General features: G+C 37.8%; 1 protein-coding gene across 12 annotated transcripts in view; it reads right to left on the bottom strand.

Moving 5' to 3' along the window:
* stxbp5l (syntaxin binding protein 5L) overlaps nt 1–16,276 on the bottom strand; it is a 111,528-nt gene extending 95,252 nt beyond the window's left edge. For all 12 annotated transcript variants that reach the window (XM_079357151.1, XM_079357157.1, XM_079357155.1 and 9 more), the window contains exons 1-2: nt 15,552–16,276; nt 160–257 (exon numbers count right to left, since the gene is read on the bottom strand). In XM_079357151.1, the coding sequence (XP_079213277.1) occupies nt 160–257; nt 15,552–15,719 (266 nt within the window). In that variant the 5' untranslated portion in view covers nt 15,720–16,276. The remainder of the gene's footprint in view (nt 1–159; nt 258–15,551) is intronic.
* Between the last annotated feature and the right edge of the window lie 272 nt (nt 16,277–16,548).

The raw sequence follows: 16,548 nt of genomic DNA, 5'->3' as shown, positions 1-16,548 counted from the left end.
TTTTTGTTTTTTTACAATATAATGTCACTATATATTGAAAGTTGATTTATAATGTTTGTGTTATTTAAATGTCAAATAATCAACAGTTTTTATGAAGGCATATGTTTGGAAATGTGATAAGTGAAGGGGGAAGTGAACACATAAGATAAAAAAGGATACATTCTTACACCTCCTGATCTGGAGCCAATGGCAAGTAGCTTCTGCACAGGGTCAAAGGCCAAAGCTGTGGGTTGGTTGGGGAAACCATGACGCACAGTCTGCAAGGACAAGTAATAACAATATTTTAATAAAACATTTTAGGATCAAAGGGTTAATGATGCTCCGTGTAAGTACAAGAATGAGTATGGAGCAGCAGGAAGGTTGTTTCATACTTATTCATACATACATTCATTGGTCATCATTCATTCATGTCACTCCCTCTCTTCCTCTCCCTGTTGTCTACCTGCTCTAGTGATCAGCAGAGTTAAAGCATTAACTCTTTAAGTACTGAACAAACCAGATTCTACGAAGACCTCTATAGACCAATCATTATGCAGCTGTTGTTCCCTCTTTCACAGTGAGTCTGTCCCTTCAGTTTGATTTCTGCGACCCTCCTCCACCTTAGTCACCTCCATTCCATCTCAACATTGTCCAGGTCCATCTCCTCCTTACCTCCTCTCTCCACTCTGTGTTCATTTAATCCTTGTCCACCATGTTCCCTTTACAACTTTGGTCATTAATGCATATATTGAGAATAAGAACATTTCTTGAATTGTTTTAAAGGCTGTTAGTTTGATTCTACTTCTAAACAGATTGACAGGGTGAATAAAAGACTGCACAAAGTAGCTTTATGGTAACTTTGGCAATATTCAGGCTAAAGGGAAAAAAACGAACATCTGAACTAGTGATGGTGTTGTGGCTTTTAAAAGTACGACATTTTATGGAAAACTCCTTGATGTATGAAATGATTACAGTCAGAACTCTTAGTGAGACCTTAACTCCCTATTGTCTGGGGACAATCTCCATTGGCAACAGCATATCTTAATCTCCAAGTAGATGCAACAGAACATCTGTGCCCCTAAGAAAAAGTACAATCCAGAGTATCTCACTGCTGTCTCATGATGTGTTTGAAAGGGTAGCTATAAGGTGGTACAAAACGTTAGAATGAATTTGACTGAAATGTTAGTTTCAACAAAGCATTTTAAGTGGTCAAAAAAATATTAAAACGCCCTGAGTGCAAATTTTTCATTTCTTTACATTTCATGGGAACTAAAACCTAATTTTCAGACTTAATAAGTGCAATTGCAGTTTACGCTTTGATGTTTATAACAATAAAATATGTGTAATGAAAAAAAATTACACATCTGATGTTATTGTGTTCTTGTAAAACACCATGGCAAGTTAAAACTTCAATGGAAAGTTTTATCTGAAATAAAACAGGAATATCTAAAAAAGGTGTGAACTGTTAAAAGTAGCAGCACTGTATAGGGGAGTAAAACTATGAATGCTTGGGCTTAATGTGCTGTAGTGCCTTCTATTGACCCACTCCCTGTGTCATATTTAATTCCTGTGACCAACGTCCCTGGGGTTGACGCAAAACAAAGTTTGACCAAAGAACATTCTCAACAAAATTCAGCTTTGGCTCCAATTTCATAACTTGGATAAGACAGATGTCATACTCATCCCCTAAAGCCTCTGTCAGGACTAATCGCACTCAGGTCGTTTCCCCTTGCACTAGTTAACACACAAACATTGCCTTCTAATGCCAAGGACATGCTGCCTACCTTTGCCTTTGCATGAATGCTGCTTCTCTGAACTGTTTCGGCTCAGACAGTCGTGATGTCCACAAAGAAAGGGAGTGAGTCAGAGTTATAAGCCGCAGAGCAGCTACTGCCAGCCAAATCTCCTTATATTGAGTTTCTTATATTCACTGGTATGGCCATAAATATTTTTCTATTAAATGTCCCGATAAATTTCACTTCTATAAAGTTAGGAAGATCTTAGTAATGGATACAAGTCATATAAAAGATTGTGACATATCATAGTTTGAAGATAGTTATCTTAAATGTAGAAAAAAAAGTTAATTGAATGTTATATGTCATTATGACTAGGTACATACCATTGTTATGTTATTTGTTAATGAAATTTTTTGTTTTTTTATCAAATGTGAAGCAGCAACTTTAATTCCATAAGATTCCATTTGAGGCTTGCTGCAAAATTCCATGGAAACATTTTGACAGCAAAGAATAGGCATGTTATGTTTAATACAGTTTAATAATATCAAGGTGCAAAAAGAAGAAAACATACCCAATCATTTATATCATCACTCAAATGTGCACAAGTATTCTCTTGAGTGTTAGTAAATCTTAGCTTAATAACCAACTTGAGATAAGAAAATTTGAACGTCATAATCTCCATCAAAAAATACTGAACTCAATGTAAGAATTGAAGACATTTTGTCCTAAAAATGGTTGGTAAATAAGGCTCATTAAAATGAGGCTAATGCTTTCAGCATGTCTTTAAAGGGGATTGATAGAATATTAGGCCTTTTTCTGCTTATAATCAAAGTGTTTACTGCAATAAAGTTTCATCACCCGATCCAAAGGAAAGATTTGATATTTACAGTTTGAATGATGTTCGCTTACATTTATATTATACCAGTTATTTTATCATGTTTTATTCCAGGTTTGTGTGTGTTAATAAAATTGCCATACTTTTCAGTAAGGTGTTTGTGTGAAGAGGGCTTGCAGAAGTGAGTGCACATTCCAACATGTGTTTTTGGCCCTTTAAACTGAATCACTCACCAACTCAAACATAGGTTTAGTTTAAGGCCCTGAACAGTTAATTACTCATCCACTTTTATATAGGTTGAGTGAGTCTTGATTCTTAATTACCTAAATTGTCTTCTCCTTAAAAGGAATTGGTTACTAGACTAGATGTCTTTCTTGTGATAAGAAACAGGCCAGGCAGGATGTGTCTTCCCCTACAGATGGTGAAAGGATTCGGGAGTAGATGCACCAATGAGAGAAGGGGAACCACTCATCCGAAGACGCATAATTTGGAAGTTGCCCCAATCGGAGGAAGGAAACCGCACATTCTTGAATGCATTATTTGGTTAGATATTCTCTGTCTAGTGTATAAAAGGGTTCAGGGAAAGATAGTCGGGGCTCAGACTTCGTGAACTGATCCAGCGTCTGTCTGTTGTCAGGGACACGTAGTGTTGAACCCAGAGACTCTGTAACTTCTATTCTTGATTCATCGGGTTAATAAACTCTGTTAACCTGAAAGCGACGCCTCCAGTCATTCCTCTCATCCCATCAAAAGAATGCGCAGAGATTTGAGGTAATTATTTAGAGGAGTCAGATTTATATTAACAACATTTAGGAAAAGGATGAAATAGCAACTTTTATCCTTCAATACCAACTTTTATCCTTCAGGATACATTTGGAAAAATCCTCTATACTTTTACAATGTTTTTGAAAATTGATTAGGGTAACCTGAGTGTCTACCAACCCACAAACTGTGAAGTAAATCCATCCAGTCCTATGGTTTGTGGTCTGCATCAGTCATACAACACAGAAAAACGCTCCGTTTGAAATTTGCTGAACTTGTGAAATCACAAGTTGGATTCTGGTAAAAAAAAAGATACCCTCCCCTGGTATCTTCACCCATGGACTCCACCACCTGTATAAAGCAAAGCTTTTGCGCAGGTCCACCATTTTTATTTAGCTACAGAGGAGTGATGTCTACCAGGAAAACTCAGGGGATGCACATTGCATCTAAAGAGACACACACACCAAAACGGAGGACTCTGAGAGAGCTGGTTTTCTACTAGGTCACAAAGCTCCTCTGGTGCTTGATTCATTATATATTTTGACCAAAGCACAGCAGGAGTTTCATTTACAGTAGAGCACAAGGGACTGTTTGAAAAGTTGGAAGAGGGGACAATATGTCTGTCATGTTTGGGGTTTTTCCACGTGTTGTATTGTTGTGTTTCTCTGTCTGTCTTTCCCTCGTGTCTCCCTTTCCCTCACTAATTATTCAATCAGGTTCAGCTGCGGTCACAGGTGTCAACCAATCATCATCATCATCAGGCTATTTAAGCTGGCTCCTTGCAGGAAGCCAGCACCAGATTATTGTCTCATCTCCATGGGTTTGTTCTCCAGTGTTTGGTCTTGCTTCTCGTACTTCCTTGGATATTTGTATTTACTCGTGTTTGTTAACCTCTTGTATTTTCTCCTTCTCCGTAGTCCCCGTTCCCGTCCTTCCTGCGACTCCGTCTTCCCCTGTTCGTCTCGTGTGTCCGATCTGGCTCCTCATCACGCGTGTTTTGGTTTAGGGTTGTTAGGTTGCACTAGAGTCACATTTATTATTGTATTGCACAAATTATTCACCCCGTGTCACGTGTTAATAAATTGTTATTTGTTAAACGTCCTTCTGTCTCTGAGTCGTGCGCTTGGTTCCGAAGATTTTCTGATTCACAACAATGTCCTTTAAAAAAAAAAAAACTCTTGCATTTCTCATCACCCATATATCTTAAAAATAAAAAGTGGAGGGTCAAGTTATCATTCAATTTGTATGCAATAAATGCTTAACCTTTGTATCATAAAGGGCCTGAAACACTGAAAAAAATATTTAGAATTGAAACCCTATTCACTTCATTGACTTCTACTACAGCTCAAAAAAGGGATTTAATTCACTAATCCAAATGCAAAGGATTCTGACATTAAGTACTGTTCATTCTTAAAATCATTCATATGAACTAGTTAAGCACACGCATATGAAAGAACTTGGTCAGGACTTGCACCAATGACCCTGTAGCTTATGTAGCACAACTGTAGTGCACGGTTGCTGGGATACGGCAGAACTGCTCCACACATACAGATACAAGGAATCCATGAAGTGTATGAGAAACACATTTACTGGTGAATTTAATATGCTGCTCATATATATTTGAGGGCAGAAGAAATGTTTCTTCCTCTTTCAATATGCCTGTCCGAGTAGGCTATGTTTATACATGTGAGGAGGTTCCTCCATACTGTATGTCTTCAATGTTTTTGTCTGTCTGTCTGTCTGTCTGTCCGTCTGTCTTTTTGTTATCGTTCCTTCAGTCCCTTTAAGTCTGATTAAGTAGCCTTTTTAACGTATTGTGATTAGTTCCCTGTCACAACCAGCTTGCAAGCAAACACAAAAGGAATCACTGAATGTAGATTTATTATGTCAAAGCAGCATAATGTACACTCAGAAACCCAGTCAACCATGTAGCAACTGGTGACCTGCTGCAAAGTACCTGCGCTATGGCTGCCAGAGGCTGCATGACATCAACTTCACTCTTTATCCTCCATCCTCCTCTTTTCTCTCTTTCTTTGTTGAGATGTTATGCCTCCTCCAATACAAAACTACACACAAGCCTGATGTTCATTCAGATAACGCCACACATACATATCCAACCCCCAAAGACAAATACCACCTCTTTCCACAAAGGAGGCTCTCACTCCAATGAGCATTCAACTGCAGAGTTGGTAGACCCCTCATTCTAAAAATAGCAAGCAGTACCCATGTCTACCACTAAAAGCAAATTGTGTATTTAGCTTCTGTGTCTCCAAACACGGTTCAACAATTTAATCTCAATAATTTCTTAGATAATTTAAGTAATGGTTAAATGTAATTAAACATACATGTTTAAAAGCTTACATTAAATAAAGTTGCTCACAGGGAGCTGAACAGTATGCAGACCTTTCTCTTTTTTTGCATTAAAATGTTTTTCCCGTCCTGCGCCTGTATGCAATTTGCTATAATGTGAGCACATTAGTCCTTTTCTCTCTCTAAAAAGTAAACATTTAACACAGGTGTTTTGCATTAAATTCATGATTGTTGATTTGTCTTTCTTGCTGATACTTATGTAGTTTGCCTCCTCCTTGTGTTAGAGCGGGTGTCAAGTGTTTATAATAAAAGTGACTTGTGGATCAGTTAAACTCAGTTGGGAAGCCTTTTACCATATGCACACCTGAAAATATCTAGATAATTTCAAGATTCTCCTGACCTTACTCTTTTAACATATAACATCACACCAGCAGACTGTCCCAGTAAGTCTCCTGAAGTAAAACGTGACGGGGAAAAAAATGCAGAAGTACAGGACAAAGCAACAGTCTTTGAGAGTCACTTGAAAAGTGCTATACAAGCTCAAGTCTATTTATCATTTACAACTGGTCTATCTGTTTAAAGGTGTGTTTCAACTGACATCTCGCTTGTCTTAAATCCATGTTGAGGAAATGTTGGATTTTTCAGCAGCAGCCTAACACAACTCTGCAGGGGAGAAACTACATTGAGTCATCTGAAGACAGTGACATATAAAAACATCTTTCTCTTTTTCTCACAGAAACAAGTTGAGTATTGCACTGGAGGCTTGTTTTCGGGGAAGAAAGGGGTAGTGCATAAATGTGCATGCATATGTGCAGTCCTTTTTTAATACTGCAGTATCTTGCTATAATATTGTTACCGTAAAAAGGACAAAAATGCCAATTAGTTAGGTCATATCACCCACCACTAGTTGTCCCCAAAACAGAAGGTCAGCAGTGTAAAGCCCAGCTCTTACTCTTGAACCCATAACCAGCATTGTACAAATATGTGTGGATGTTGGATCAGTATGTAGACTGCTTGCTAAAGCAGCCTCTCAATGTAATATGCAGTTGTGCAAATGCTATTTTAGTGGTGGAAATACAAGGACAATTTGTTGTACGTAAATGAAGCTCATTTATCTTTTACCTAAATTTTAAATCTTCCAAGAACAATTGCAGCTGATTATTTCTTTTGTTCAAACAAACAAAGACTCTGAGAATATCAGCAAAAATGTGTTTATCTGTAAACAATCTGTGAAAAGACTTTTAACAGGTGTGGCCCTTCAATATGGCACATGGTTGCACCAATAAAGGCGATCGGTAGATACTGTTAGGCTGAGGAAATGGTAATGCATTGAGCTTACTAAAAAGGTTTGACCTTGATAGTCCTTGGATACATTTATCTACACAACAATATCACGGGAAAGGGTTGTGCTCACACAGAGCAAGAATAAATAGGGTAATGGATGAAGAGTCCATTTGTGAGGGGAAAGCGCTCACACATGTTGAATAATGCATAGTTAGAGAAGTATGTGTATACACAGCAAAAAAAAAGAAGGAAATTGAAATTGAAAGACAGTGGATAGATATTGACAATATCGGAAATGCCTGTTGGCTAAAAGCGCCCACATCTTAATATATAGTGTCAAAGGTTTTAATGTTAAAAGGGGAGTGGTCATTATCTAATAAATGTTTTTGCAAATGTCAGGTTAAGGGTTTTTTTTTTTTTTTTTTTTTTTTATACTATTTTTAGATAAATTATAGATTGGATTGTTTATCTAATTTTTATATCCTTGAGACATTTCACAAGAATATAGGACAACGCTATTGTAACATTTCTGGAATTGTCAAGTATTATGTCTTATAGGCCTAGTATGTAATTGTCCTACTTGCTTCCTAGCAGTACTGTAGTAGAATAGATAAGAAAGAAGCATCCTGATGAAGTCTTGCTGGAAGAACACAAGACACTTGTTGCAGCAGGGGATACATGGACATGATTGGACAGGAAGAATATATGATGTGAGAGACTGCACGCTGCCTTGCTGGTCAGCTGTTGCATCATTATTCCTCCTATATAATCAATGTCTTTGGGTCATATGGTGTTGAGGCATGTCTGAGCACATCAGACTGGTGGTGCATATATGCAGCACCATGCTCAAATTGGCAGTTTGGAAATTGTCAAATATACTGAAAACACTGTGGGAGCTATAGAAGATGGCAGCACATCTGGTTGCAGCAACTTCTCCTATGTAGATGTTTCTGTTTCTACATTTTTAAGTGTGTCTAAATGTGATTTTTTTACCAACACCCTAAATCACATGTTATTAACAACTATAGCTCACAGAGGACACTCTTTCCTTCTTTAAATAAAAAAGGGTTAACTACACAAAATATCAGCTCAGTTCAGATAATATTTGTTTTTAGGTTATTTAAACCTACTTGATAGAAATGTGATGGATTTATTAAACTATGAGTAATATTCAGCATTAAAAAGTAAGTCCTGCTGTCCTCCTATGTATACATTTTGGTTCATTACAGTATAATTGACATGTTATGATTGTTTTCATTATTATAGTGTTATAACTTGTAAATTAGAGTAACATGTAATTGTAATTAACAAATACATTGCATCTAAATAAAATGTTGTTTTGACATTATTAGATGTGGTTGGTCTACAAGAAGCATTTAACTCTGTTAGCCATTAATCCATTAACAACGTAATGAAAGGATTAATGGTTAACAGTGTTACATTTTCGACGTCCATTTTAATACTCAATGACAGTGTTTCAGAAAGGTACAATTGTACCTGTCATCTGTTAAAGCTTAATCTACTAAGTGTCATTACTAATGTTTTACCAATGTAGCTGCTCACACTAATAGTATTCATTTGTTCACCAGTAGTCTGTTCAAAGGGCCCTCCCCTGTACAATGTTTTAACTACTCGAAAATGTGGAAGATGTGTACATAATGCCACTTTCAGCTTGGTGGTTAACTAAGATGTGTTTATTTGAATGAAGAAATGTGTTTCCACTTTGAATACTCCCTGAACATATTTTATTGACAGTTTATCTTCATGTGTGCTCTGTGTTGCATACATAGTTCTTCTTCTCTCCGGCAAACAGTATGACAGCTAGAAGTGTATAGAAAAGTGGAACATTCCCATCGTATTCATCTTTTCCATTTTTTCCATCAGACAGCCAAAGACACAGAAGGCCTCCCCCACCAGTGTTTGAGGGAAGATATTTTAAGGTTGCTCCAAAATTCCTTTCTAGTCAGGAGCAGCCCAAAAAATACAAAAAGAGGTGAATCTGCAAGCGTGGGAGGGGTTTAATCATTTCTTGTTTTGGTAACAAATGGTTTTACCCAAGGTTCAAAGACAGTTCAGTAAAATGTTGCTATCACAACAAGTACAACATTTTCAATTTCAATGATAAAAAGACATACATAGTTTTTAAGGGCTGCTTGAGATATTTGACTGTACTGAGAAACTACAAAGTTTCTTACAGTCACTTCTGTTTGTTGACGGGAACACTAACAAATGTAATATGCCATTGTTATATCAAATTAACTGCAGTTTGATTCTGGGCAGGTGATGTACATTAGTCTGCAGATGTTTTTTCACAGCTTCACCAAAAATGCTGAGCTGTGACTAAATTATTATGTTGAACTGAATAACTGAATAACCAAGGCAAATTCTCATACAGCTAGAATCAAAAAAGCTGTTTTGGTGTGTTTTTATTTAGTTAAACAAATTCAATGCATGGGGAGAAATGGGGATTGCATTGCATGTTTAGATAAAGTAGCTATGAATTACTTTTTTTTATTTTTTAATTTTGCAAGAAAACATGTCCTGGGATTTACATATGTGAACATTTTGTGAATATATCTTTAATTGTGTCAACCTTCTAAGAGAAATTCTTTTTTAGGTTTGGAAACCTGAAATACACATGTGTAAGAGATATCTCACAGTAGCACAGTTATATTGGGATTGGTGCCAAGTTTCTATTGTAAGAGGAAATTTGCTAAGAAGAAATGTATGTCTGACATTTATGAATCAAGGTGATTTCTTCATTGTAGCCATTGTAGAAGTACACAACTAGTAAAAAATGTGTGGGCTGTACTTCCGAGTAGAATATAATCAACACTGTGAAGAGGCAAAGGCCAGTGATCGTAAGATCCTGGTCAGCATGGGTCAGTGAGTATAAGATCCTGGTCAAGCATGGGCCAGTGAGTTTAAGATCCTGGTCAAGCATGGGCCAACGACTATGAGATCTTGGGAAAGCATGTGTGAGCAAATGTCTGCGATGTATATTATATTATGTTGTTTGACCAAAATAAATCTAAGATGATCCACAGTCTGTTTCACAATGTTCTCATTTTTCATTTAATACAGAAATAACCCCCACCTTAACAGTTAAACACATAAAGCGACCAAGACCTGGGTCTGTTTGTTGTTTCTGTGATTGCTTATGCATTTGTGTTGATATATTTACTGTATCTTTGTTTTTGTTTGGGGTTTTTTTGGACAAGACATACAGTGTCTTTTTCAACGTATAGTACTACTCAAGTAGGTCCATTATACAGTCATTTCTCATTTGGGAGCATTTATTATCGACCCTCTAGGGGTCAAATTTGAAGAATGTTAAGCATGTGTCTCTTCAGATTGACGCGTGGGCTTAACAGTCGCATATGCATAATTTAATCATATACTGTAAGTGAAAAGCCTACTTTTGTGTGTGTGTGATTGTGGAGGAGCTGTTTCTTTTGATTATACATGAGGGGGTCATATGCTTTCATGCAGCCGTGGGGTCAAAAACCTAGCATGTGAAAATCAACCTTCGCCTCCCTCAAGTCATGGACTATCATTTGTTTTTGGTGCACAAAGCACAGGTAAGATTTTTGATTATTTGCATAAGAGATATGTAAATATCATCCTCAGAAACCAACAAGTATAAATCTTGATATTTCTTGATACTATGCAAAAATGATTTACACAGGATGTTGCTAAGATAAAAACATGTTACCCAGTAACATCCATTTAATAAAAAAAAGTGTTTTATGTGAAACAAAAAATAAAAAAAGGTCTGTGTCGATGTAGCCGTTGGCTACAATGGATGAGGTCTAACTGATCCAAATGACAAAGGAGGGTTAAAAGACATAAGGCAGAGAAGGTTTGTGTCACTGCTTAACAGCAAATGGATCCAAGAAACACACATAAAGGGAGAGAAGAAACTTTGTGTCTGTTTGTTGGATTTTCCCCCTGAACATGTTAAATTTAGCACTCTTATTCATGCACTGAACATTTTAACTGCATTGTATTATTGCAATTTTATAGTGTTCATATGTTTACCAGAGTACTCGTGAAAAAAAAGACTGGGAACTGTGTGTAGATATTTCTGAACTCTTTCCATATGATGGTCAGAAGTTACACATTGGAATAATAAGATATGCTGATAAGATTTCTTTAAGCATACATTTCCTTTCATATGCATATGCTTTTGTTGTTGTCTGTCAACACTTGATTTGACATGATGGATTTCTGTCTAGTTTCTCCTTGGACTCGAACAATGGTAGCCATGGAAACACAAGCAATAACAAAGTATGCATCATAGATAAGGCCTTGAAATTTGCATTGAGTGGTAAACATTTAAATTGCAAAATACACAGACTTGGCGGTTGATTTTACAAGTAAAACTAAAACGTTATCACTCACAAATACAAAGGAAAATCACTGCAGTGTTTCAACAAGCATCTTAAGATTGAAACAGACTTTATGACTGTGAAGTCATGGACATTTTTGCCAAATGAAAGGCTGTTTGTTAAGCTTGCTCCATTATATTTCCACAGCATGAGGTGAGCAGGCGTGCTGCTGTCACCTACGGACAGAATGGACTAAGAATTTTGTAAGCCCACACAAAATCAAGGGGTGGCAATTTGTCTTTCATGAGCACACACGTTGGCTATTTAACTAATATAAAGAGTCAAAACATTCATCCTAACATCACATTTGGTTATAGATTCTGTTGTCGATGCAGTGTCTTTATGTAGCCTACTTAAATTGGATATCATTATAACTGTTAAACAAACTGTAATACTTTGTGAAGTGTTTTTTTTCTATAATTGATATTACACAATGAAGGCAGACACACAGTACACTCTCCACTTCTTAGAAATATGTTTTTTGTTTCCTCACTTGTATGCAGTTTACTGAACAACTCTCATCTCCCATTACTTTCCCCCCACCATCGCTTGTCAGCCTGACATCAACTCCCCCTTAATTGATCCCGCACTGTGGCTTTTGACAGCCAGTTGACACATGGTAATGTGAGAGTAACTGGAAGCAAACCCACTGAGTCATCATACCAAAAGAAAGCATGTGGGCTCTCTGCTGAGGGAGGGAGATGAGGTCATCTTTTAAAGCCCATTCATCCTTCTGCCAGAGAAAAGAGGTGGGGACACTGCAATCTCTTAACTAAGCGTCAACCTTGAAAAATTCCAAAGGAAGCCAAATTTGTTAGTGACAAAACTGCGGTTCCCAAAGTGCCCGCTTGAGGCTGGCTCCAAGATTCCCTAAAGTCACATACACACTCCATTCAAAATGTCAGTTTTTGCATCAGAAATATTCAGCTCATCTCTTAGCCTCTTTTAGGTTGAGAAACAATTTCTAGCACTGCGGCCACCACCCAGGGACTTCCAATGTTCTATACAGTAATAGATGGGTGACATCAGTCAGGATTCGTACATTTATATTTACAGTCTATGCACCTAACCTCTAAAAGCAAGCATAAAACAACAAAATCAGTTATCTTTTCAGCAAATTAGTGACTTAAATTATAATAATTGCCCTTAAATCATTTTTTAATGTTAATACTCTCCTAACTGGATGTTTTGTAATATGCTCACAACCACTATTCGAAACTGTGCTGTTTATTTTTTTAAGGATCAGTCTATAGCATTACTATGTGGTCCCTGCTTATATTACACATACTTGAATCATTATTATTGGTAATTTATCGTTAAATCTGTATAAACTATTGTTGATGTTGTTCCTTTAGTCTCTTTCCATCTCTGTCTTCTGAATCACCCTCTTCCAACGCAGTGGCTCTTCAAATAGGTCGGGTTCAGCTAAAGGTGTCTGCTGGTTAAAATGAAGTTTCCCCTCTTACTTGCTTTATTTTGATTAATGTTTTTCTCATGGTGAATTAAAGTTGGGTTGCTCAACCACAATTCACAAGTTAGAATATTTTCATTGTTTAAAATGAATATGCCAAATCCTTATTAAACATGTCACATAAGAATTGTATGTGACTTTTTTGAGCATAATAACAATAAATATTAACCTGGCTATTGCTTAATTTACCAACAAAATCCTCAGGAAACCAAATATTTGTGGCCTCTCTGTCAGATTAAATAAGTCTGTCCATTCCACCAGCACTGAACAGGGTTTCATCTCATATTGAGTTCAAATGATTTGTTTCCCACTACTGATAATCTCAAGACACTTCTGGCTCTACTCTCTTTATTTGTTTGTTGTTGTTGTTGTTGTTGTTGTTTTACATAGCAACCACAGGGAAAAGTGCTGCTTTTGTTGTTTATTATCTTTTCTTTTTTTTTTAATTGTCCCTGTTTTATTATTACAACATATGTGAAATAATATCTAGATGATTTTGGAGTCTGGGCCACTTATGTTTTAGGATTTCACAGGACAAAACTACACCCTACAATTTTTGGCAAATTAGTATTATTATAACATGTATTAAAACATAGAAGAGCTCTCAGTTTTTTAAAAAGCCTGAAATCTGTAAACATAAATCTAGAGGAATACGAAATACTTAATATTAACCATCATCAAGTATCCTGCCTTTTGTTCTAGCCTTGAGACCATTACATTCACAGTGTGTCTAAAACTTTTTCTATCATGAAGGGGAAAATTCCCATGCCTTCCACTAAAACAAAATTGTGAGGGAACCGCTCCCTGCCATGCTTTTTTATAAAACTAGAATCTCTTGGGTACCAGGGCACTGAAAGAATCGTGGTTAGAACTTGCTCCACTTCTACAGGTGCTATGTTCCTCATCAAAGTGTCCATGGGTTTGACTCTGACCTCGACACTGCTCCATGTCATTCCCCACTCTCTCCTTAAGCATTCCCTCTCTTTCTTTAGCTGTCTTATCCAGAATATGCAAACAATCCACAACAAATTTTCTTAAACTGCCATCAATCTCTTGGATGGTACAGCACTTTTTACTACAAAAATAATGTATAATAAAAACAAAGTTGTTGCATCCTCCCACGCTGCAAGATGAGGAAAGAAGTCATGACTAACTTTAAGAAGTAAGCCAAGATGCCAAAGCCTCCCACATATACATGTGCCATCAGATTTATGTCCCCGTTTGAAAGACCAATCAATATTTGGGGCACTAAAAATAATTACAGGTCATGTTTTCCTCTGTACTGTTATTATATCTACATGTTTGTTTCTGGAAAAAAAAACTGACCAGTTTTTGTTTCATTTACATATGTTTTCTTTGAACCTGACCTAAAACTGAACACAATACAGTTTATAACAATTTAAACCCAGAATTTAAATGGTCCAGTGTAGATATCAAAAGGTTCTTTAAATCCAAGTATGTGTCTACTTCACATTCAGTTCAACATTACAGGTAAAACAGAGTACTTGAATGAGAGACAATACCAGGGAAGACTCTTTTTCATACTCATTGCATCACTTCAAATACAGACTTTATTCTATAACCTGAGCTGCACAGACCTAGATTAGAGAAGTTTATTGGGATAGCAATGGGAACTGCCTTTGCAAGAGTGGCAGGGGTTTTCAATAACAACCATGCATTAAGTCAATAAGAGAAAAGGCTGTGGTAGAAGGCATTTTGTTCTTATCTAGCATTTCCTTCACCCTCCTTAGTTCCCTGCCTGGCTGCCTGCGTGACTGCCAGCCTGCCGAGGGTGCTCTGCAGCATTCTTTTGCGCTTCTGAATCATACCCCCACCCCAACTACCACCTCCCCCAGAAGCGCCACCGCCAGTTTCACTCTACCAAGAAATGTACAGTAGGGAAACTACTTTCTGAATGATTCTTAAAGAAACATCTACAGTATCATCCAAAATTCACGTCTTTAATGATGGAGGATAAATTCCCCAAATGCCTGTTCCACATTTCTACATTCTTCAATCATTCTACGTGAAGCACATACGCTAGGACAGTGGTTACTGCAGGGTCCCTTTGCTGGCTTATTGTGCACTCTCTTTTATGCATGGGAGGGACACCAGTTATATCATCGCCCCTACACCAATCGCGACTACTTGCTGATGCAACCAGGAGGCTGCTATCCATTGACTTCCTTAGGGTTGTTTGTATCACATGTGTGTAAGCTAGGCTACTGTAGCCAATACAACAAGCTGATGACGAGGCGCGTTAGCCTACACAGCTACACTACATAAAGTGGTGGGAGCTGGAGTATAGTCCTGACAATGATACATTCCATGTCCTTCTCGCCGTGCACGTAAATCGTATGTAGATGAACAGCGGTTTTCTAATAATAAAGATTTATTGCAGTCACTGCCGTGATAAACCATACCAACATACAGTATACTTCAAATGCTGCTCTCTGCTGTTGCGTCTTCAATAGCCCCCAGTGTTCAGCAGCGAGGAAACGATGAGCTGTCTATGGTGCTGAACTTTAAACACAAACAGAATACAGCAGGCCATCGAATCTAGCGCAGTACCTCAACTCACTGCAGATTAAACTTTCCAGTCTTTTTTTCGAATACATCATTGATAACACGCCCGCTCATTTTTATTAACAATCGTAATCAAATAATTATGTCAACAAGCCCAATGATGTTAGAAAGTCAGAGTTAAATAGCGTTGCAGACTAGACCTCCTTATTCCAGGACGTTGTCTATAGAACGCTGAGCAAAGCTCTTTATCCACCCACCTTACAAAGCTGAAAGTTGTCCGACAGTAGAGTCTCTTGGACATCGATTTCTTTAGGAGTTGGCGCCGCGTTGGGAGTCCCGGCCCCGCTGCCGCACGATGTGGACCCAAGAGTCGATGCTGGGGAGGAGGTAGTCAAGCCGTCCAACACTTTACGAAACTTCCTCATTTTCTACCGTGTCTTTAAATGTGTTTTTCCTGGTGAGTGGTAAAGTGAATTAAGACCACTCTCCTTTTCAGTTTATCCAGAGTTCCCGCTGTCCTTTAAAATGCAAGATCCAAAGTCGTTCATGAAGCTCAGAAGAAGGAAAGAAAAATCGTTTCCTTCAGTAGAAGCAGGGTAAGATGGTCCACTCACTGTGTCTCTCGCTCAGGTGCGATTGGAAAAGTCATAGAGACATCTCATGTTTCTCGTTGCCGTTTTCCACAACAGGCAAAACAAGTAAAAATACGTGTTAGGAGCTCTGATCTAAGGATTGCAGCCAGTGGTGCATATGCAGGTCGTCTTTTTAGTATCAGGACATGAAAAGAAGCCCAGGGAAACTACTCAACTTCCTTTTTTGCTTAGACATCATAACGGAACATCCATATCGCCTTAAAATAACCGGACATAAGCGATCACCGATGCTTTATGGTATAAGTTGCAGCGCAGAAGTCTGAAAAAAATAATGTTTACAGTTCAATCCACCCTTCTCCACCCCTAGCCACCCCTCAACACCCCCCCCCGCCCCCCCCCCCCCCAAAAAAAAAAAACACTTTCAAAGCACTATGGTTGCCAGTAGAGGAGACAAGGAGAGTAAAACACAAGACGCAGAGGCAATGCAGTTAAACCCGGTTGGACTCCACAGTCAGGCCGTAGAACGAGAAAAACAGGTGATTCAATTAATAAAAAAGAAGCTGTACGTTGGCAATACTAGCCGGAACTTCATCTACGGTTTGCTGAATCGTTTTTTTTATCATCCACCTGGGTTGTGGCGTCGCTTCACTGCAGTCCATAG

This window comes from Symphodus melops (assembly GCF_947650265.1).
Source record: "Symphodus melops genome assembly, chromosome: 12".
NCBI lineage: Eukaryota > Metazoa > Chordata > Actinopteri > Labriformes > Labridae > Symphodus > Symphodus melops.
This window is presented reverse-complemented; position numbering and strand designations above follow the sequence as displayed.